The sequence below is a fragment of the Medicago sativa genome, chromosome 7 (genome assembly GCF_051527215.1).
Source record: "Medicago sativa cultivar Bolivia chromosome 7, Bolivia_mono, whole genome shotgun sequence".
Taxonomy (NCBI): domain Eukaryota; kingdom Viridiplantae; phylum Streptophyta; class Magnoliopsida; order Fabales; family Fabaceae; genus Medicago; species Medicago sativa.
Genome location: NC_140755.1, coordinates 57,992,810 through 58,015,774, shown reverse-complemented (window position 1 = coordinate 58,015,774; position 22,965 = coordinate 57,992,810). Strand labels below are relative to the sequence as shown.

The following is a 22,965-nucleotide window of genomic DNA, read 5'->3' as shown; positions in this document are numbered from 1 at the left end:
ACAGGTAGCCTATAAATTATCTAATGCAAAAATTTGTAAAGATCAAGTATGTTATAAAACTTCGTTTTTATTAGTAAAAGATATGAAAGAAAATATAATTTTAGGTACCCCTTTTTTAACTCTATTATATCCCTTTATGGTTAATGATAAAGAAATAGTTACCGAAGCATTAGGAAGAACGGTAAGGTTTGAATTTTCACATCAACCCAAAATAAAAGATATTAATTCAGTAAAAAGAAATAATATTTCTGTTTTAAATCAAATAGATCTAAAGAGAAAACAAATTAATTTCATTAATAAGGAAATACATTATAAACGAATAGATGAACAATTGCAATCTAAAAAGATTCAAGATATAATTAAAAATATACAAGATAAATTTATTAAAAATCTTTGTTCAAAACAGCCCAACGTTTTTTGGAAAAGAAAGGTACACACTGTATCGTTACCTTATGAACCAGATTTTAAAGAAGTTAATATACCAACTAAAGCTAGGCCTATACACATGAATGAAAAACAAATGGATTATTGTAAAAAAGAAATACAAGATTATTTAGATAAAGGTTTGATTAGGCCTAGTAAATCTCCTTGGAGTTGCTCCGCCTTTTATGTAGTAAACGCTGCTGAATTAGAAAGAGGAAGCCCTAGACTAGTTATAAATTATAAACCTTTAAACACGGCTTTACAATGGATTAGATATCCAATTCCTAATAAAAGAGATTTAATTAATAGATTACAAAACAAAAGTGTTTTTTAAAAATTCGACCTTAAATCTGGATATTATCAAATCCAATTAAAAGAAGAAGATAAGTATAAAACAGGGTTTGTAGTGCCTTTTGGGCATTTTGAATGGAATGTAATGCCCTTGGGATTAAAAAATGCACCCTCAGAATTTCAGAACACTATGAATGACATATTTAATAAATATTCTGATTTTGTAATAGTTTATTTAGATGATATATTAGTCTTTTCAGACTCCATTAATCAACATATTGAACATATGAATAAATTCTTTGAAATTATAAAATCTAATGGATTGGCTTTATCAGAGAGAAAATTAAAAAATTTCCAATCTAAAATTAGATTTTTAGGTTTTGATATAAGTCAAGGAATGTATACTCCTATTAGTAGGTCATTAGAATTTGTCAGTAAATTTCCTAATGAAATTAGAGATAAGACTCAATTACAAAGGTTTCTAGGATGTCTTAATTATGTGTCTGAATTTATTCCAAACCTAAGAGTCATTTGTGCTCCATTATTTAGGCGACTTAAAAAGAATCCTCCTCCATGGGATGAGACCATGACTAATAGTATTATTAACCTTAAGAAAATAGTTAAAAAATTACCTTGTCTAGGAATTCCCTGTTCTAGTGCCAGTTTAATAGTAGAAACAGATGCCTCAGATCTAGGATTTGGGGGTATATTAAAACAAGCTTTACCAGGGTCCAAAAAAGAACAAGTCGTTAGATTCTATTCAGGAACCTGGACTGGTCCTCAATTAAATTATAGTACAATTAAAAAAGAGATTTTAGCTATTGTTTTATGTATTATGAAATTTCAAGATGATTTGTTTTCAAAATCATTTATTTTAAAAACTGATTGCAAATCAGCTAAAAGCGTTTTACAGAAAGATGTTAAAAATTTGGTTTCAAAACATATTTTTGCCAGATGGCAAGCATTACTTGCATGTTTTGATTTTGAAATCATGCATATTGAAGGTATTAAAAACGCTTTACCAGATTTTTTAACAAGAGAATTCTTGCAGGGAAAATCATGAGTTCTAAAGATAAAACCTCCAGTAAAGACTCTTATGGCCCTCCATTACCCAATATTGATAAACAGATTGTAGTAGGATCATCTCCTACATACATATCAAAAATTAACTCTCCTAGTTCCTCCTCCGGAGCTGGAGCCCAAACTGTGCTGGTATCGCCATCACAGTTTACTCAGAGAATTACGACTTCTCAGAAGTCATCTGTTTCACCATTAGCGTATTATTCTCCTCCGCCTTTGGAGAGGACCAACTTTATTACAAAAGAAATTGCCTTGCCAATTATTCCTTTGGAATCCCATTACTGCCCAGAAGGGTCATCTCTACTGCAAATTACTTCAAAAATATTTCCTCAAGGGTTTTGGTTTTTGCCAAAAGATTTATCAAAAACCAGAGAATATTATGAATTCATATTAGTTGATTCAGATTCCATTACTCTGACTCATCAAAGAGAAAATTCATCTATTAAATTTTCTAAATTCAAAATTAATAAGGTACTATCTCCATCTGATTGGGGAATGGCTCCTTATACTAAGAAATCTTTTTCTAGGGTTTTTTCTCCTCAACATTACAACTACTTTTATTATATGGATGCTTGGAGCTCCTTTTTACATCTATTACCATATGAACACACCTGGTTCATTTGGTTTAATAAGAAGATCTCTTTGTCCTTTCCCAATTGGTTTGTACAATGGTTCGAGGTTTATGGTGCTAACAAACACATTTTACCAGATTATGCTTTACTAGCATATGAAAAATTTTCTCAATTAACTACTTGCCCCAAGCATAAAAGTCTTTTGGCCTTTTGTGCGGTTTTTGGCATAACCTGGATTACTGCCTGGTCGTTTGCAACCCAGCAAATTTGGCCTCAATGTACTGGTCAAGAATTAGTTAAGAAGATTAGAATTAAATGGTGGGTTAAGTTTAATCCAGCTCTTCTAGACTCAAAGATATTAGATGAATGGTTCAGAAATAACCCCACCAAGTGTAAAAGTGTTTCTGTCCCAGAAGAGGCTACTTTTCTAGCTAACAGAGCAAAATTAATGGCTTCCTTATCATCCACTTCAGATCCTAAAGAATTTTTAGAAAAATTACAAGAGGCAATGTCCACTGTGTCAGGAAGTGACAGTGAATCAGCTAACGGAGAACAGTTGCAAGAAAATGAAGATGATTGCTACGGAATTATTGATTAAAGGTGACAACAATTATTGGTGCGCAAAAATTACTATTCGCTTTATTAAAAGAATATTAAAAGCCGTTTTGGCGTCTTGTAATAATTACCGGTCATGTTGACCAGTATGTTTTACTGTTTTGCCTTATAGCTTTGTCGGCCACGTTATTTACTTTTCCTTTCGGCCAGTTGTCTTTGTCAGCCATGTATTTTATTTTAAATCCGGTGTATAATTTTGAAGTCCGGACTTCACTCTATCCTATAAGTAGGCAAGCTTTTCATCTGTAAAGGCATTCGAAGTTTGTAAGCAAATTCCTCTGCAAGCACTCTTAGATCCCTGAGCTTTGAAACTCTTGTAAGTTTTAAGTTTTATCATATTTAAAACTATTGTAAGTTTTAAAGTTTTTATCTAAAATAAAATCATGTTTATAAGCTTCAGTATTCATATCATTAATTTTGTACCTAGAACTTATTTTAGTTTCGAGATTGAAACAAACTCTCTGATTACAAGCATAACACGCATGCATATTTCTATTATATATATATATATATATATAGGGAGCCCCTACTATGGTCCTTAATATTAGGGGTTCACCCATGGTGCTCTCAAAACTACCTTCAATGGCAGGTTTCATCAAAAATTACTGTTTTTTGGTCCCACATAGAAAAAAAATTGTTTTTAAACTACAGCAATTAATATTACTCTTGTGCCCTTCCAATAAAGACCAAAATTCCATTTCTGTCTCTTTGTCTTTCTTTCATGGCCGGTCCTTCTCTCCTTTAGACCTTCACCTTCATCAATTGATTAAATCCCCAATTCTCCATTTTTTTTCTCATCCCATTAACGTAAAAAAAAAAAAAATGAGAAAGTGATTAATTTTTCTCCTTCTCTCTCTGTTTCCTTTCATCCCTCCATAGTCCTTGCCTTTTTCTTCTATCTAATTTTCACCTTCACCACCCACATCCCTCCATTTAACCAATAAACTTGTAGAGATCAAAATCATTTCATCAATTATTTTTGTTGGTCCATCAATCACAATACAGAGATTTGACAACTCGGTAACGTCGAGAGCAAGTATTCTGGTATTGTTGTAGAGATTGAGAAGAGAAAGTGTTGTTGAAAACATTGTTGAAGAGTGAGCTAGAAAGGTATTCGATTAGGTCCCCATATTTGTTCTATGTATTGTAATTTTGTGGTTTTATTTATGATTTGGTTTCACTTACGATTCAACCATTATTGGGTACAGCAGTTGCGTGTTTTTGCTTGAGTTTGTTCTGTTGGAGTAGCATATGTGGTCTTTTTCCTGTGTTAGTTTAAAAAGCATGCTCGTATTGGCAACTAAATGGATGACAAGAAAGCAGAAGGAGAATGAAGAATATACATTAGATTTGTTTTGACAAAAAATAAGATTTGTCTTTAAAAAGTTGCCATCTCTCATTATGAAAAATGACAAAAATAAATGTTCGAAGATATGTATCCAGCAGTTTTCACTAAGGTCTCTTGTGAATGTGTGGCATGTAACAGAACATTTGATTGCTAACCACAAAAATAAATGTTTGAAGATATGAAAGTTGTTCAGTGTAAAATCATAAGAGATACAAGAAGAAGAGTTGATTCTTGACCAATGAACAGAGAGCAATATAGGACGAAAATGAATTACTTTATTAGATTTTGGGTTTTATGATGTTGAGAGGAAGAAAAAAAGAATAGAGAAATGGAGGATCTAATCAACTGATGAAGATGAAGGAGTGATAAAAGAAGAACAAATCTGGTCTTACGACAGAGAGTGAAAGAGAGGAGTTAAATGGAAGGGTAGAGAAGTAATATCCACTGTTGAACTTTAAAAAATATTTTTTTCTATGTGGGACCATGAAACAATGTTTTTGGTTGCAACATGCTATTGAAGGTCACTTTGAGAGGACCTGGGTGGACCCCTAATATTAAGGACCATATTAGAGGCTCCTATATATATATATATATATATGGGGTTTGTTAGAACACACCCACTAATTTTTATGTGGGAGTGTTTTAGCAAAGCTATACCTTAGGGTGTAATTAACCACTTTTTAGTTATTTACTTGTTAAAACACTCCCACATAAAAACTAGTGGGTGTGTTCTAGCAAATGCCTATAGGATTTGCTAGAACACACCCACTTGTTATTGTTAGAAGGTGTGTTATAGCAACATACACCTTAGGGTGTATTTAACCACTTTTTAGTTATTTACTTGCTAAAACACTCCCACATAAAAACTAGTGGGTGTGTTCTAGCAAACCCCTATATATATATATATATATATAGGGTCTTGCTAATGCGCACACACATAAAAAATAGAAGGTGTGTGTTAAGCTACACCTTTTTTATTGGACCAAAATACCCAATTCCTCTTTCTAAAAAACTCAAATCTATTGGGTATGATTGTAATTTAAATATATTGATTATAAAATATGAAATTTCCAATTTTCTCTTTCCATTTGCTATTGGTTTGCAGGCAGTACTTAATTCTATCTACAAAATTAACTTGTGTCATTATTATTATTTTTTTTCCTTCATTTCTAATCTCTTCGTTTGCTTCTCCATCTACCTCCATAATCATGTCCCGTTAAAAAAAATAAAAAACATGGCTATTTCTTCGTCTGTGAAAAACAAGTTCTTTAATATGTATGAACACAATCGTTTAACCATCTAAAAACATGAACAAAAAAAAAAAGGAATTGTATGATAAGACAAATATTGTACGTAGTATATCAAGATTGGAACATACCACATGCTTCATTTTTCATAGAGTTTAATCGAATAAAAATCATACTCCCTCTGGTCACATTTATAAGCAAAAAACAATTTTTTAGGTACATTGAACAATTAATGTACCTGGCATATAAATGTGACTAGATACATTAATTATTCAATGTATCTAAAAATGTGTTTTTTGCTTATAAATGTGACCGGAGGGAGTAATTTGCCTACTTTTGGAGTATGTTCAAAATTAGATTAATGGAAGTTTAGCAAAGGGAGAAGAAAGAGTAACAACAATATTTTTTTCTTTCATCAGAATTTGATAAATTGAAAGAAATAAAGGAGAAAGAAAGTCATAGCAAGATGAAAAAAACTTCTTTCTGTTTTTTTAGAGAGAGAAAGCAAGAGAGCTTGTGAGAGAAATAAAAAATGGAGGAAAGACAAGTCAATTGTTTTAAGGTGACAGAGACATGGTCGAAAGGAAGGAGAAGGTATAAAATAGTTTTTTTTTCTTTTTCTTGTTCTTTTATTTTACATTAATTATTGGAGAGAGAAATGGGGGACCACAGTATATAAGGATGTAGAATTACATTCATACCCATACATTTAATTACTTTTTGGGTTAATTAAGTTTTTAGTCCCTATAAATATTCACAGTTTTGTTTTTAGTCCCTACAAAATAAAATCACAGTTTTTAGTCCCTGTGACATTTTCCTTAAGCATTTTAGGGACTAAAAATGCTGATGGAAAAATTTTATAGGGACTAAAAATGCTGATGGAAAATTTTACAGGGACTAAAAATGTTGATGGAAAATTTTATAGGGACTAAAAAGTGTGATTTTATTTTGTAGGGACTAAAAACAAAATTCTGAATATTTATAGGGACCATTTACTTAATTAACCCTTACTTTTTTAATGTAAAAAATGGTTATTTGGTCCAACTAAAAAGGTGTAGCTTGGTAACACACACCTTCTATTTTTTGTGTGTGTGCATTAGCAAGACCCATATATATATATATACACACACACACACACACACACACATATATATATATATATATATATATATATATATATATATATATATATATATATATTTTAAATACACTTTGATCCTCTATTGAAAAGTATTTTTTTCAAGAATTTTGATTATAAATGAATCTTTTGCAACAAAAAAAGCAAGAAGAACAATATTAAAGTAATTAAAAGGACACAATTTTATTGTTTCGTCCATGGCACCAACAACCTTAGGACCGACCCTGTATGTGTATACACATATATTTGCCATTCAAAAACAATATGATTGTTATAAATATATTATAGTGGAGGTGGATGTCCCCACTAATCCTTCCATGCCTCCCACTAATATTGTTTCCATGCACGTAGGCTTATAGCTTGCGGTGCATAGTTACAATCTGTGAAACAACAGTAGCTCAGGTTTCTTCTATAAATTCAGTTCCTTTGTAACATTATGTACACGCAGAAACAATAATAACACTACCTTATATTCTCTCTTCTTCTCTCTATCATTCTCTCTATTTATTTAAGTTTTTATAACACGTTATCAGCACGATTGTTTCTACAGGAAGTTTACACTACTGCTAGGTAGGTCACCTAATACTCATCACTTTAATATCATTTATCTTTATCATTTTAATATTATTATTATTTGCCCCGGTTATAGAAAACTGGCAACCTGTCAAGTGATTTATAATTTAGAGTGGCTATTATTGTTATTATTATTATTATGGAGGTTTAAAAACCCCATCTAATCTAATTTTACTTTTATGCTTTATGGAGGTTTAAAAACCCCATCTAATCTAATTTTACTTTTATGCTTTATGGAGGTTTAAGAACCCCATATAATCTAATTTTACTTTTATGCTTTATGGAGGTTTAAGAACCACATATAATCTAATTTTACTTTTATGTTTTATGGAGGTCTAAAAGAACCCCATCTAATATAATTTTACTTTCATATTTAATGGAGGTCTAAAACCCCATTTACAATATTGATTCATGAAGTAGATAAAAAAAATATTTAATGTGATTATCATATATATATTTATCATATATGTTGTCTCGTGTTTTTCTATACTGCTCATGTGTCCTAATTTAGATGATATTTAATACTTAAAATATTTTTCTCATTTTCCAACGTTAATGAACAGTGTTTTTAACGGTCATGAACAGTAAAATCAACGGTCCTGAACAGTGATTTTAACGTTCATGAACAGTGATTTCAACGTTCATGAACAGTGATTTCAACGGTCATGAACAGTGTTTTAACCGGCTATGAACAGTGTTTTTAACGGTAACAATAACGGTCATTTTTACAAAATTCACCATATAAATATCTCACCTTCATTCATAATTTTTCACATCTCAAAATTTTTACACATACTTACCAAATGGCTAAAAAATCTTTTCATATGCATCTCTCTATTTGTGGTTATTGTGTTCTTCTTCTTTTTCGCTCTTATTGAAGAAATAGGAGAAGATTTTGTACTATTAGCTATAATTTGTGTTTTACCATTTTTAGTCTTAGCTTGTGTAATTACTTTTTGTTTTCGTGGAGGCTTAGATTAAAATATTATATTATCATTATATTTTGTAATCGTTGCTATTAAATAAAATGATATTTTTATTTTCGTCATAGTATATATATTGAATGTTAATTATGTTCTTCTGTATTCTAGATAGAATTATGAAAATCCCTGAAGGATTGGGCAAATGAAATTTTTCTTTGATAAGCATGGTACTGATTAATCTTATAATTTGATTAATAGCAGCAAGAATGTCAAATCTCTCAAAACTTCACTTTGAGGCCCTTAACATTTCTGGAAACAACTATTTGACTTGGGCCGTAGATACTGAAATGTACTTAGCTGCTGAAGGAAATGGAGATGCCATAAAAGAAGGAAATAAGGCATCCGAGCAACAAAAAGCAAAAGCATTAATATTCCTTCGTCACCATATAAATGAAGCACTTAAGAATGAATACCTCACTGTGAAAGATCCACTTGTGCTCTGGAATAAACTAAAAGAAAGATATGAGCACTTGAAAGCCATTATCCTCCCAAAAGCAAGGTATGATTGGATGCACTTGCGCTTACAAGACTTTAAGTCTGTAACTGCCTATAATTCTGAAGTATACAAAATTACTTCTCAATTAGAATTGTGTGGTGAAAAAATAACAGATGCGGATCTGTTAGAGAAAACATTTTCAACCTTTCATGCATCCAATATGCTCCTGCAGCAACAATACCGAGAAAAGGGGTTTGAAAAATACTCTAATTTAATTTCTTGTCTCCTGATTGCTGAACAGAACAATGAGCTTCTAATGAAAAACCATGAAGCTCGCCCTGCTGGTGTAGCTCCATTCCCTGAAGTGAATGCATCTCAACACAACCATTTTGGGAGCGCTCGTGGTCGTGGTCGTGGTCGCGGTCGCGGTCGTGGTCGTGGAAATATTCATGGTCGTGGTCGTGGTCATGCCCACAATCCTAATGGAAAATTCAGAACCCCATTTTTCCACCAAAAGTGGAAAAATAATGAAAAGAATGAAAATGAAAAGGGTGGACAAAGTAGCAAAACAAATGAAAGTATCTGTTATCGATGTGGGGGCAAAGGTCATTGGTCTCGTACATGTCGTACTCCAAAGCATTTGGTTGACCTTTATCAGCAATCACTAAAAAACAAAGGAAAAATGGTTGAAACTCATTATGCTTATAAAGATGGTGATGATGCTGATTATGATATTTATGGTGACATGGATACTACTCCTTTGGATATTGGTGATTTCTTTGAAAATCAAAATGAAAAAAATTGATCATCTTGTTGAAGATGGAATCGTGAAGAAATAGTTCTTATGTTTTAGTGTATTTTGAATTTCTCCATGTTATGTGTGTTTTTGAATTTCCTATGTATTTTGAATTTCTCCATGTTAAGTGTGTTTTTGAATTTCCTATGTATTTTGAATCTCTCCATGTTAAGTGTGTTTTTGAATTTCCTATGTTATTAACAATGTCATTATGTGATAATAAAGTTATTTCTTCGTTTTCTAAATAATCGTATATTTAGATTCATTCTTATTTTCCTAGTTGATATATTTTTGTTTTTATATAGAATGAATATCCATGGAGATATGTGTCTCGCTGATAGTGCAACTACCCACACAATTCTCAAAGATCAAAAATATTTTTCTTATTTAATGAGGAAAGAAGCCAATGTTAATACAATATCTGGCACTACACAGATAATTGAAGGCTCCGGAAGAGCTATTATCTCATTATATGGAGGAACCCAATTATATATTGATAATGCGTTATACTCCTCCAAGTCTAATAGAAATTTATTAAGTTTCAGAGATATTCGTCTAAATGGATATCATATTGAAACAAGAAATGAAGGAAGTATTGAATATCTTTGTATTACAAGACATGAATTGGATAAAACATGTGTATTTTAAAAGCTACCTGATGACTGTCTGTCATTGCATGTTTTTAGTTGTTATTTGTATTGTTTTTGTATCATAAAGAGAGACAACTACCTACAATTCATGGCGAAATCAGACTAAATTGGGAACAAGTGCTCAAAGAGGATAAAAGAGGAAAAGTTCCTAAAAATGCAAGCCATCGTGCCACGATGCCAAGCAACGTGCCACGATGCTAGGTCAAAAGTTAATGCTGTCATCACTGGAATAATCGTGGCACGATGACTCACCAACGTGCCACGATAGTGCGTTCTGCCAGCCTGTGAGTGCGATCGATCTACTGACAAGCGTGCATCTGATGTCTGGTCGTGCCACGATGACTCACCAACGTGGCACGATGATACAGTCTGTTGGCCACCAAAATGTGTCTATAAAAGAGAAGCTTGGCCAAAGGTTTGAGACACAGAAGTTTTATGGGATTTTAAGCATAGAGGAACAAGGAAACGAAGGTGCAAGCTCTTAGAGTCATACCAACTCTCAAGTTGGTAAGAATTTATGTATGCTTCTATCATTTATGCTTATGATAGTTTAGTGATGAGTAGCTAAACTATAGTTTGATTGAGCCATGATGATGCTATTGTAATATATGAATCAGTAGTTGTACTCTCTCTATTATCAATATTAATCAGTCTTTATTCATTTTTACTTGTGCTTAATGCTTTTCTAAAGTAATTGTTGGAGGACCACTAACCATAACTACTTCAATTATGATTAAGAAATGATTTTGGGAACCAAATGACCACTAACCCTGGCTTTTGATCTTGATCTAGTAATCTTGTTTAACTCAACATTAGGAGCCCAGAGATGGGAAATTGAGGGTTATGACACATAAGTTAACGTTCTAATATTGCTTCCTAATGTTATTGCTGCCACGTAGACTCGGGATAGAGTAGGCGATTCTAGCTTAGGGATGGGTATTGATGCGCGAGAGTGATCAATGCTATTTTGTTAACTTGTCGTAAAGAAAGATTAATAGTTGAGAAGTAGAGAGAGGACAATTATATCATATAGAGCAATAGCGGATTCATTGGCTTAATCATTCATCTCAATATAATTTCTGTCGCAATTTATCTTTACCGTTGTTACAATCAAACAATCAACTGCCTAGGGCAAACTTATAGACTTTTACATCCGAACGAATAACGAACTTGTTAAGTTGGAGTTAAATACAGTCCTCGTGGATCGATATTTTACTACTTCGATAGACGTTGGTACACTTGCCAATTACCTATCAAGTTTTTGGCGCCGTTGCCGGGGACTGTTGAATTATTTCAACAAGGCAATATCGTTATTAATTAGGATTTCTGCAATTTATTTTTCTGTCATTTATTTTCTGTTAGTATTATTTTGTTTTGAGCAGTGCTACTGAGGTACTTTGTTATTTATGCGAGGTAGAAGAGGTGCAGACGATTTGCAATACAATCCTGAAATTGAAAAGGCTGCGAAAGCCAATCGGAAAGCTGTCCGGTTGTCCAAATCTATTCCACCAGCTGCACGTGTGCAGTTACCAAGTGCTGTCATCTTTGAAACCGAATCAATTACTTCCCCTGATCCGAGTGTCATGGGAGAACCACCTAGACCAAAGTTGGGGGATTATGGGTTAGCATTACACCGTGGTCAATTGACTCATACCTTTCAACCTGCTAACCCAGTTGCGTTTGATATCAAATCCACTGTTTTGAATGGGTTGAGGGATAAACAGTTTGATGGGTCAGAATCTATGAGCCCTCATGAACACTTAAGCCGTTTCGCCGAAACTTGCGAGTTTTGTGTGCCCCCAGCCACCGTGACTGAGAGCCAAAAGAAACTTAGGCTATTCCCATTCACATTGACCGGTAGAGCCAAAGAGTGGTTACTAACCATCCCTAATGGAACCATCGGAAATTGGGGAGAGTTAGAACTTAGGTTCTTAGCCAAATATTTCCCTATGTCCAAATTTTGGGAAAAAAGGATGGAGATATCAGTTTTCAAACAAGGAGAAAATGAATCACTCTATGACGCTTGGGAGCGATTCAATTTGCTTCTTAAAAGATGCCCCAATCATGATTTCACCGAAAAACAATATCTCCAAATCTTCACTGAAGGGTTAACCTACAACAATAGAATGTTCCTAGATGCATCAGCTGGAGGTAGTTTCAAAAACAAAACTGATCATGAGGTTTTAGAGTTGATAGAAACCATGGCTAGTAATGAGTATCGTGCTGATGCTAAGAAGAAAGAAAGAGGAGTGTTTGGGGTGAGTGACCAAACTGCTATCTTAGCCAACCAAGCCGCAATGAACAAGCAACTAGAGACTCTAACCAAGGAGTTTCATAGTTATACTCTAGCCAACAAACAACATGTCGCTGCTGTAAGGTGTGATTTATGTGGAGAAGGGCATCCAAATGGAGACTGCCTACCTGAAGAATCATTTGAGGAAGCTAACTACATGGGAAGCTACCAAAGATCTAATCAATACTACAATTCAGGTATCAATAGGCATCCTAATCTGAGCTATTCAAATAACAACACTTTGAATCCTTTGCTGCCAAATCCTCAACAACAACAACAGCAACGAAAGCCATCAGCTCTAGAGGAGACGATGATCAACTTCATGAAGATGACTCAAGGCAATTTTGAAGAAATGAAGAAGAGTCAAGAAGCTGAGAGGAAGAACAATGAAGCTTCAAGAAAGATGCTTGAAACTCAGATGGGTCAATTAGCAAAGCAACTGTCCGATCAAAACAAAGTAGGATTCTCAGGTAACACAACCGAGAACCCTAAAAATGAATCTTGCAATGCTATTGAATTGAGAAGCAGAAAGGTGTTGCCACCTATTGTCAAAAAGAAGGTGGAGGAAGTAGTAGTGGAAGAAGAAAAAAAAGGTGAAGTTGAAAAGAATGATGAGGAGATAGTTGAAAAGAAAAGTGAACAAGGAGAAGTGGAAAATGAAAAGAAGAGAAAAATGGAGGAGGAAAAACAGGAGAAGTTGATAGATGAAGACTCCATCTTAAGAAGAACAAAAAACCAGATATTGAAGGATGGGGATAAGCCTCAAATTATCCCATCTTATGTTAAACTTCCTTATCCTCATTTGGCTAAAAAGAAGAAGAAGGAAGATGGACAGTTCAAAAAATTCATGGATCTCTTTTCACAGCTCCAGGTTAATATTCCTTTCATTGAAGCACTTGATCAAATGCCAACATATGCCAAGTTCATGAAGGAGTTGTTGACTGGTAGAAGAAAGCCCAAAGACGATGAAAACATTTCTCTCTCAGAGAATTGTAGTGCTATTCTTCAAAAGAAACTTCCACCAAAGATGAAAGATCCCGGTGCCTTTACTATTCCTTGCTCCATTGGGCCAGTAAACATCGGAAGAGCTTTATGTGATCTAGGGGCAAGTATCAACTTGATGCCTCTATCAATGATGAAGAAACTTGGATGTGGTGAACCGAAGCCAACAAGGATGACTCTCACACTAGCTGATAGATCAATCTCTCATCCTTTTGGTATACTTGAAGATGTACTAGTCAAGGTCAATGAACTAGTATTTCCTGCTGATTTCGTGATCTTGGATATGGCTGAAGATGAAGAGATGCCCCTCATTCTCGGAAGACCTTTTCTTGCAACGGGTCGTGCTTTGATTGACATTGAAATGGGACAGCTTGTGTTGCGTTTCCATAGTGAACAAGTTGTGTTTAACATCTTTGAAGCAATGAAGCATAGACTTGAAAACCCAACTTGTTACCGGATGAATGATGTGGAAGAAGATATTGAAGATAATCCAGTCAAGGAAGGTATAGGGCAGCTAAAGGAGAAAGATCCGAAGGCGCATCCTCCCAACATAGAAGACATGTTTTCAGGTGGCCATCCAAAAGACAAAGAGGGAGTGGTGTTCGATTATCCCTAGAAGTCGTCATACGTCAAGCTATTGACGTTAAAGAAGCGCTGGATGGGAGGCAACCCATCGGATTTACATCCATTCAGGTATGTTTTGATTGTTCTTTTTATTTTAGTTTGAAAACAAAACAAAAACAGCAAAAATATGATTTTGAAAAGAGGAACTTGGTTCAATATTGTGACCATCGTGGCACGATGACAATTCAACGTGGCACGATGGGAGACCAAGCAAGAAGTGTTTGCCACTGGATTCTTCGTGGCACGATCACATACCAACGTGGCACGATTATCTGCCCAGATTTTATGATCGTGGCACGTTGTGTATAATCGTGGCACGTTGGTAGCAGTTTCAAAATTTTTGACCGTTACAAAACCACCATCGTGGCACGATCACCCCGTATCGTGGCACGATGTACGCTCCTCTATATATACCTCCAACCCATTTTCTCATTTCCATCATTTCACCTTAACCAAACTCTGCCCAAATTTCGTCCATTCATCTTCCATCTCTCAAATTCGTTCCTTTATCACTAAAATTTCACACCCATCACTTATACAAACATCCTTCACCATCATTTTCATTCAACCATCAAATTTTTCCACATAATCAAACCTTACCCATTTTTCTCAAAACCTAACCCTTTTTCAAACCCAATCTCACACATAGCCCACAAATGGCCTCAACATCCAACAAACGTGCTAGGGGAACCAAAAAGACTCAACAAACCCAACCATCCCAACCACTCGAGTATGCTAAGTTTAAGGATGAAGCACATTCGGAGAGATTTGAATACATCAAAGGTTTCAAATTTTCGGGTGAAAGGAAGTTTGACTTTGTCAATCTTCAACGTTACCCACAAATTGAAACAACAATGAAGGCTCTTGGGTGGATGAAGTTGAACAATTTGGTCACAAAGGAGAGTAACCGAACAATTGCTCTAGAATTTTTTGCAAATGCTTTTGGGAGAAAGGACAATAGATCTTTTGTTCGAGGGAAGAAGATTGATTACAGCCCTAGAGCCATCAATGCATTGCTAGGGCTGCAAGCTCCAAGAGATTGTCATGTGGAGTTTAGAAGGCAAAAGAGCACCAACAACTTTCCATCTGATGATGATCTTCAACAAATTCTGCATGAAATTGGTGAAATAGGTGCTGACTATGTGAGGTCCAAGGCCACTGGAATTCCTACGCGGATGGATGTTGTGGGTCTCAAGCCACTCTATAAGGCTTGGGCTTCATTTATCCATTCTAATGTGGAAAGTGTTTCTGCTACTTCTGAGTTGCCTATGGATAGGTTGTTCATATTGGAGGCTATTATCTTTGGGTATGGGATTAATGTGGGAAGGTTGATCAATTTGAGCATTCAAGAAATGGCAGATTGTGAATCATCAGTCACTTTGGGGCATTGTTGTTTGATCAATGCTTTGTGCAAAAAGGAGGGTGTTCCGGAAGAGCTCGGAGACATCATTTTCAAATCCAAAGGAGTGATCAATGACACTGCCATGGTGAAGTTCGAGAAAAAGAAGGGACGTGAAGGACAACAAGGACACCAAGCTGATGCAGGACCATCTCAGGCACAACCAATGCAGGAAGACATGCCTCAACATCCACCTCTACACCCGATGATGCTCGATTACATATGTGGTATGGCCAACTGGGCCCAAGACACTTCATCACAGCTGTATGTGGACAGTCCATTCTTTGGTGCAGAGCTTTCCCTTGCTGCTGATCAGCAACGTCAGAGACCTCTTCAGAGCAATGCCTATCAACGCTTTGGAACGGAGGAAACCATGGAGAACTACTTCATAGAGCAGAGGAGACGTGCTGGTGAGAGGGAAGGTCGTGTTCGTTCAGACTTTGCACGAGGAAAGATGGCTAGTGAGCAGATGGAAGATGTTGCTGATGATGAAGCTGATGATGATGAGGAGACCGAGGAGGACGAGGAGTGATGGTGTCTTACAGTGGAGTTGCTGTTTATGTTTTTGTTTTATGTTTCAAACTTTATGCTTTCTGTTTCTGTCTTTAGTTTGATGCACTTTGAAATTCTGTCGTACATTTGGTTTGTTTGTGTGGTTTGATTTCAATTCCAATTTCCCGTCTGAATTATTTTCCTTTGTTTGTTATTAATGGATCTGTTTGTTTATGGAAAATTATCAGTCTCATAACAGTGAAATGCCAATGATATATCAAGAAGTTCAAAGGAGGGTGATGCCAAACGGATACAATGGGAAGCGTACGGCAAATGAAGCATATGAACACAACTCCCAGATAACTCATCTTGTAAGGTCATAGCCTAAATTTTTTTTCCAATTTTACATATATGAGTGTTCCATGCAACTGTTGTTTCTAGAACTTGCGATATTTCTTTATGTGTTGATTGGTCATGTTATGTACACACTTAGGCAAAGTGCTTTGTACCTTGAGCCTTTTTGAGCCTACCTTGTTTAACTGTTATGAATCCTTTTGTAAGCCAAATTGAGCCTTTAGGTATAGACCCCTTGTTCGGTAACGAAACATCTTACAACTTTAGCAAGCTTTAGACATGTTTGATCCTATTTAAAATGAAGTTAAGCTATCTAGGTTGTATGCATTGTTCAAGTTTGGGGTTGCTTCTGGAATTAGCAACTTTCTAAGTTTGGGGTGGGGTACTAGAGAACTAAGAAGATTTTGTTACATTAACACATCTCATATCATGAAAAGCACTTGTAATTGTGCAGAAAAAAATTAAAAAGATCAAGATGAGATGAAAAGAAAGTTTTGTATGAGACCAACAATGTTTATATGTCTCGTAAAGCAAGTCTCTAGTATTTCTCTTAATGTCAATGGTGGAATTGTGTTAAACTGAAATTATCCAAAGTAGTTTGAGCTTAACTTCATTGTTCTTTTACACTACTTTCCAAATATACATCCACCTTGAACCTTAGCCCCATTTTTGCCTTGGAAGTCCTTAGAAGTGTGTACTTAATTCTGACTTTGATTGACAGTTTAGAAATATTTCAAGCTTATGGTAATACAGCAGACCTGCATGATGATTGAGTGACCTATTCAAACATTTGCGTGGAGTTGTGACTTTGGAGGAAAGAGATAGGCATCCGGTACATCATTACACCGGAAGGAAGTGAACTGTTTGAATATATCATTGGCTGGTAACTGTTATCTTACTGCGATTTTTCCATTTGCAAAGTTGATTCCTTGAGGACAAGGAATGATTTAAGTTTGGGGTTGTGATGACTGTCTGTCATTGCATGTTTTTAGTTGTTATTTGTATTGTTTTTGTATCATAAAGAGAGACAACTACCTACAATTCATGGCGAAATCAGACTAAATTGGGAACAAGTGCTCAAAGAGGATAAAAGAGGAAAAGTTCCTAAAAATGCAAGCCATCGTGCCACGATGCCAAGCAACGTGCCACGATGCTAGGTCAAAAGTTAATGCTGTCATCACTGGAATAATCGTGGCACGATGACTCACCAACGTGCCACGATAGTGCGTTCTGCCAGCCTGTGAGTGCGATCGATCTACTGACAAGCGTGCATCTGATGTCTGGTCGTGCCACGATGACTCACCAACGTGGCACGATGGTACAGTCTGTTGGCCACCAAAATGTGTCTATAAAAGAGAAGCTTGGCCAAAGGTTTGAGACACAGAAGTTTTATGGGATTTTAAGCATAGAGGAACAAGGAAACGAAGGTGCAAGCTCTTAGAGTCATACCAACTCTCAAGTTGGTAAGAATTTATGTATGCTTCTATCATTTATGCTTATGATAGTTTAGTGATGAGTAGCTAAACTATAGTTTGATTGAGACATGATGATGCTATTGTAATATATGAATCAGTAGTTGTACTCTCTCTATTATCAATATTAATCAGTCTTTATTCATTTTTACTTGTGCTTAATGCTTTTCTAAAGTAATTGTTGGAGGACCACTAACCATAACTACTTCAATTATGATTAAGAAATGATTTTGGGAACCAAATGACCACTAACCCTGGCTTTTGATCTTGATCTAGTAATCTTGTTTAACTCAACATTAGGAGCCCAGAGATGGGAAATTGAGGGTTATGACACATAAGTTAACGTTCTAATATTGCTTCCTAATGTTATTGCTGCCACGTAGACTCGGGATAGAGTAGGCGATTCTAGCTTAGGGATGGGTATTGATGCGCGAGAGTGATCAATGCTATTTTGTTAACTTGTCGTAAAGAAAGATTAATAGTTGAGAAGTAGAGAGAGGACAATTATATCATATAGAGCAATAGCGGATTCATTGGCTTAATCATTCATCTCAATATAATTTCTGTCGCAATTTATCTTTACCGTTGTTACAATCAAACAATCAACTGCCTAGGGCAAACTTATAAACTTTTACATCCGAACGAATAACGAACTTGTTAAGTTGGAGTTAAATACAGTCCTCGTGGATCGATATTTTACTACTTCGATAGACGTTGGTACACTTGCCAATTACCTATCACTACCTGCCTTTTCTTCTGGTTTGTACTATACTTACATTAGTACAATTGAAGCACATGCAATTGTAAACCAGAAGTTTACAAATCATGATAAATTTGAGGTTTGGCATGACCGGTTGGGCCATCCCGGATATATAATGATGCGAAAAATAATTGAAAATTCATGTGGTCATCAATTGAAGAACCAGGAGATTCTTCAATCTAATAAATTCTCATGTACATCTTGTTCACAAGGGAAGTTGATAATTCGGCCATCACAAATGAAAATTGAGAACGAATCTCTAAATTTTTTAGAGCGTATACATGGTGATATTTGTGGGCCAATACACCCACCATGCGGACCATTTAGATATTTTATGGTTCTAATAGATGCATCAACTAGATGGTCACATGTTTGTTTATTATCAACTCGCAACCAGGCGTTTGCAAGATTGCTAGCTCAACTAATTCGAATAAGAGCTCACTTCCCTGATTATCCTGTAAAGAAAATACGTCTTGATAATGTCTCTGAGTTCTCATCTCAAGCTTTTAATGAGTATTGCATGTCCATTGGAATTGATGTTGAACATCCTGTAGCACATGTTCATACACAAAATGGACTTGCAGAATCATTTATCAAGCGTATAAAGTTAATTGCAAGACCACTTCTCATGAGAAGCAAACTTCCAATTTCCACTTGGGGACATGCAATTATGCATGCTGCAACATTGATTCGCATCAGACCAACAAGTTATCATGACTCTTCCCCTTTGAAATTAGTTTTTGGTCAAGAACCAAATATTTCCCATCTAAGAATTTTTGGATGTGCGGTGTATGTTCCAATTCATCCACCACAGCGCACTAAGATGGGTCCTCAACGAAGGTTGGGAATATATGTTGGATATGAATCTCCATCTATTATAAAGTATCTCGAACCAACAACAGGAGATTTATTTACAGCTCGATTTGTTGATTGTCATTTTGATGAATCAAATTTCCCAATATTAGGGGGAGAGAAAATGCAGCTAAAAAGGGAGATCAGTTGGAATGAATCTTCATTATCTCATCTTGATCATCAAACAAAACAATGTGAACTGGAAGTTCAAAAGATAATTCATTTGCAAAGTTTAGCAAATCAATTACCAAATGCATTCACTGATCCAAAAAGTGTGACTAAATCACATATACCAGCTGCTAATGCTCCAATAAAAATGGATGTCCCTGTTGGACAATCTAAAATTGCAAATGAGTCTGAACCACGCTTGAAGCGTGGTAGACCAATCGGTTCCAAAGATAAAAATCCTCGAGCAAGCAAAGGAGCTAAAAGGAAAGATGACCCAAAAGAGGATATAGAAACTCTAAAAGAGTCTTCTGACATAATCAATATTTCAGTTCCAGAAGAACCTAATCAGATATCTGAAATACATGAAAATCAAGAGATCTCAATAAATTATGTCACCAATGGAATACAATGGAATCGAGATGAAGTCAACCTTGATGATGCTTTTGCATATCATATAACGCTAAATGTGATAAATGATAATGATGATCAAGAACCAAGGTCTATTAAGGAATGTAGACAAGGCAAAAATTGGCCAAAATGGAAAGATGCAATTGAAGCAGAATTAAATTCTCTTAACAAGAGAAAAGTATTTGGACCTGTTGTCCGAACACCTAAAGATGTGAAGCTAGTTGGATATAAATGGGTGTTTGTCCGAAAACGCAATGAGAATGGTGAAATTGCAAGATACAAAGCAAGACTTGTTGCTCAAGGGTTTTCCCAAAGACCCGGAATTGATTTTGATGAGACATACTCACCTGTAGTTGATGCAACTACTTTTAGATACTTAATTAGCCTTATAGCTCATGAAGGGCTCAATTTGCACATGTTGGATGTTGTTACAGCTTACTTGTATGGCTCACTTGACAGTGACATTTACATGAAACTCCCTGAAGGATTTAATTTGCCTGAAGCAAATAGTTCAGGATTTAGGGAAGACTACTCCATAAAATTATATAAGTCTCTCTATGGGCTAAAACAATCAGGACGCATGTGGTACAATCGCCTCAGTGAATATTTGCTGAAGGAAGGATATAAAAATGACTCCATTTGTCCATGTATTTTTATGAAAAGATCTGGAAAAGAATTTGCTATAATTGCTGTCTATGTTGATGACATAAACATTATCGGAACTCCTGAAGAGCTTCCAAAAGCCATAGATTGTTTAAAGAAAGAGTTCGAGATGAAAGACTTAGGAAAGACAAAGTTTTGTCTTGGATTACAAATTGAGTACCTAAATGGCGGGATTCTTGTGCATCAAGAAGCTTACACAACAAGAGTGTTAAAGCGTTTTTACATGGACAAATCTCATCCATTATCTACTCCAATGGTTGTTAGATCTCTGGATGTGAAAAAAGATCCTTTCAGACCTCAAGAAAAAGGTGAAGAAATACTTGGTCCTGAAGTACCATATCTCAGTGCAATAGGTGCATTGATGTATCTTGCTAATAATACACGTCCTGATATATCATTTTCTGTCAATCTATTAGCAAGATATAGTTCTTCACCTACACAAAGACATTGGAATGGGATTAAGCATGTACTTCGTTACCTTCGAGGTACAATGGATATGAGATTGTTTTATCCCAAAGTACCCAAACTAGAATTAATTGGTTATGCAGATGCAGGTTATTTGTCAGATCCTCATCATGGTAGATCACAAACAGGTTACTTGTTTACAAGTGGAGAAACAGCCATTTCATGGAGATCTGTAAAGCAGACAATAACAGCAACATCATCAAATCATGCAGAACTTTTAGCACTCCACGAGGCAAGTAGAGAATGTGTTTGGTTAAGGTCATTGTTTCAACATATACAAAAGAATTGTGGTTTATCCTCCGGAAAAATGGATGCAACAATAATTTACGAAGATAATACAGCATGCATCGCTCAGTTGAAAGAAGGATACATAAAAGGAGACCGAACAAAACACATTTCTCCAAAATTCTTTTTTCACTCATGATCTTCAGAAGAATGGTGATGTCAACATTCAACAAATTCGTTCGTGTGATAATCTTGCAGATGTTTTTACAAAGTCACTCCCAAGTAAAGTTTTTGAGAAACTTGTACTAAAAATTGGTCTTCGTCGTCTTAGAGATATTTGTCTTCATGAGGGGGAGAAATAAATGTATTCTGCACTCTTTTTCCCTTCACCTAGGTTTTATCCCATTGGGTTTTCCTGGTAAGGTTTTTAATGAGGCAGTTCCCACTCAAAAGGATATTGTACTCTTTTTCCTTCACTAGAATTTTTTTCCCACAGGGTTTTATTTTAGTAAGGTTTTAATGAGGCATATCCTCAATGGACATCCAAGGGGGAGTGTTATAAATATATTATAGTGGAGGTGGATGTCCCCACTAATCCTTCCATGCCTCCCACTAATATTGTTTCCATGCACGTAGGCTTATAGCTTGCGGTGCATAGTTACAATCTGTGAAACAACAGTAGCTCAGGTTTCTTCTATAAATTCAGTTCCTTTGTAACATTATGTACACGCAGAAACAATAATAACACTACCTTATATTCTCTCTTCTTCTCTCTATCATTCTCTCTATTTATTTAAGTTTTTATAACAATGATTGATTAATTTGTAAAAAATAAGAATGTTATAGTAGGCACCATTATAGCTGAAAATAGAGTCAATAACAAACAACTGATATAACAAACATCTGTTCTTATCATTTTAGTAGATATAACTTTGCCACGTTGTTCACTTGTAATGCTAATGAAAATGACTAAAATGTCCGTAACACTCCAAGGAGGTGTATATTGGGGATTTGATAGAAAAAAGAGGGTCTATCAATAATTTTTTTTTTAAGGTAGACTGAGTCAAGTAGATGTCGTCATCCTATAAACAGATGATTTCACATTAGTTGTCTGATAAATTTGGATTTAGATTCTCTCAATTCATTATATTTTTTCAAATGTAATCTCAACCATTAAACTTACAAGAGAAAGTAAGAATTAAATTAAAAAGAAAAAAAGTGGTTGTTGTATTTCAATGAAGAGAATCGAAATCTAACAAATCTTCTTCTGGATCATATATGGGCGGCGGACGTGCTATAATATCAGATGGGTCATACAATAAGTCAAACCAATCGTCTTCTGGATCTACTGGGAATTGATCTTGATATCCAAACATATTAGACTTTCCAGCACCCATGACAGTGGTAACCATCATCATTCCAAGTAAAAGTAATACTAGTGAGTATGTAGAGGCCATGTTTTTATCAAATTTTGATTCACACAAATGGAATAAGCAAGACAACTATTTATAGGAAATCACATGATAATATTGTGCTGAATCAAGTGGCTATAAGGTTATAGTCTTATAGAAGCATGATGTGGTACACTTTGTTATTAAGCAAAATGTTTTGTTTGGAGCGTTAAAATTAAGAAGGC

The 22,965-nt window shown here is 35.1% G+C and overlaps 2 protein-coding genes and 1 non-coding gene across 4 annotated transcripts; 2 read left to right on the top strand and 1 right to left on the bottom strand.

Moving 5' to 3' along the window:
- The first annotated feature begins 7,154 nt into the window (after positions 1 to 7,154).
- Positions 7,155 to 9,747, top strand: LOC146907119 (uncharacterized). 2 transcript variants are annotated; one of them, XM_085726333.1, is made up of 2 exons: positions 7,155 to 7,284; positions 8,472 to 9,747. In XM_085726333.1, exon 2 carries the CDS (start codon positions 8,477 to 8,479, stop codon positions 9,509 to 9,511), a length of 1,035 nt encoding a protein of 344 aa, XP_085582459.1. In that variant the 5' UTR covers positions 7,155 to 7,284; positions 8,472 to 8,476; the 3' UTR covers positions 9,512 to 9,747. The 2 variants fall into 2 exon arrangements, with proteins under 2 accessions (XP_085582459.1, XP_085582458.1); XM_085726332.1 differs by having other exon boundaries at positions 8,469 to 9,747.
- A 415-nt stretch (positions 9,748 to 10,162) lies between these two features.
- On the top strand, positions 10,163 to 17,314 carry LOC146907117 (uncharacterized). The gene has a single exon (XM_085726331.1). The coding sequence runs from the start codon at positions 11,559 to 11,561 to the stop codon at positions 14,061 to 14,063; it is 2,505 nt and encodes an 834-aa protein (XP_085582457.1). The 5' UTR covers positions 10,163 to 11,558; the 3' UTR covers positions 14,064 to 17,314.
- LOC146907118 (small nucleolar RNA R71) lies at positions 12,117 to 12,223 on the bottom strand. The gene has a single exon (XR_015020922.1). It is a non-coding gene; the product is annotated as a small nucleolar RNA R71 (small nucleolar RNA).
- Positions 17,315 to 22,965: the final 5,651 nt, after the last annotated feature.

What these genes read in the sequence shown, in the direction of transcription:
- LOC146907119 (XM_085726333.1), top strand. Translation starts at nt 8,477, where the DNA reads ATGTCAAATCTCTCAAAACTTCACTTTGAGGCCCTTAACATTTCTGGA.
- LOC146907117 (XM_085726331.1), top strand. Translation starts at nt 11,559, where the DNA reads ATGCGAGGTAGAAGAGGTGCAGACGATTTGCAATACAATCCTGAAATT.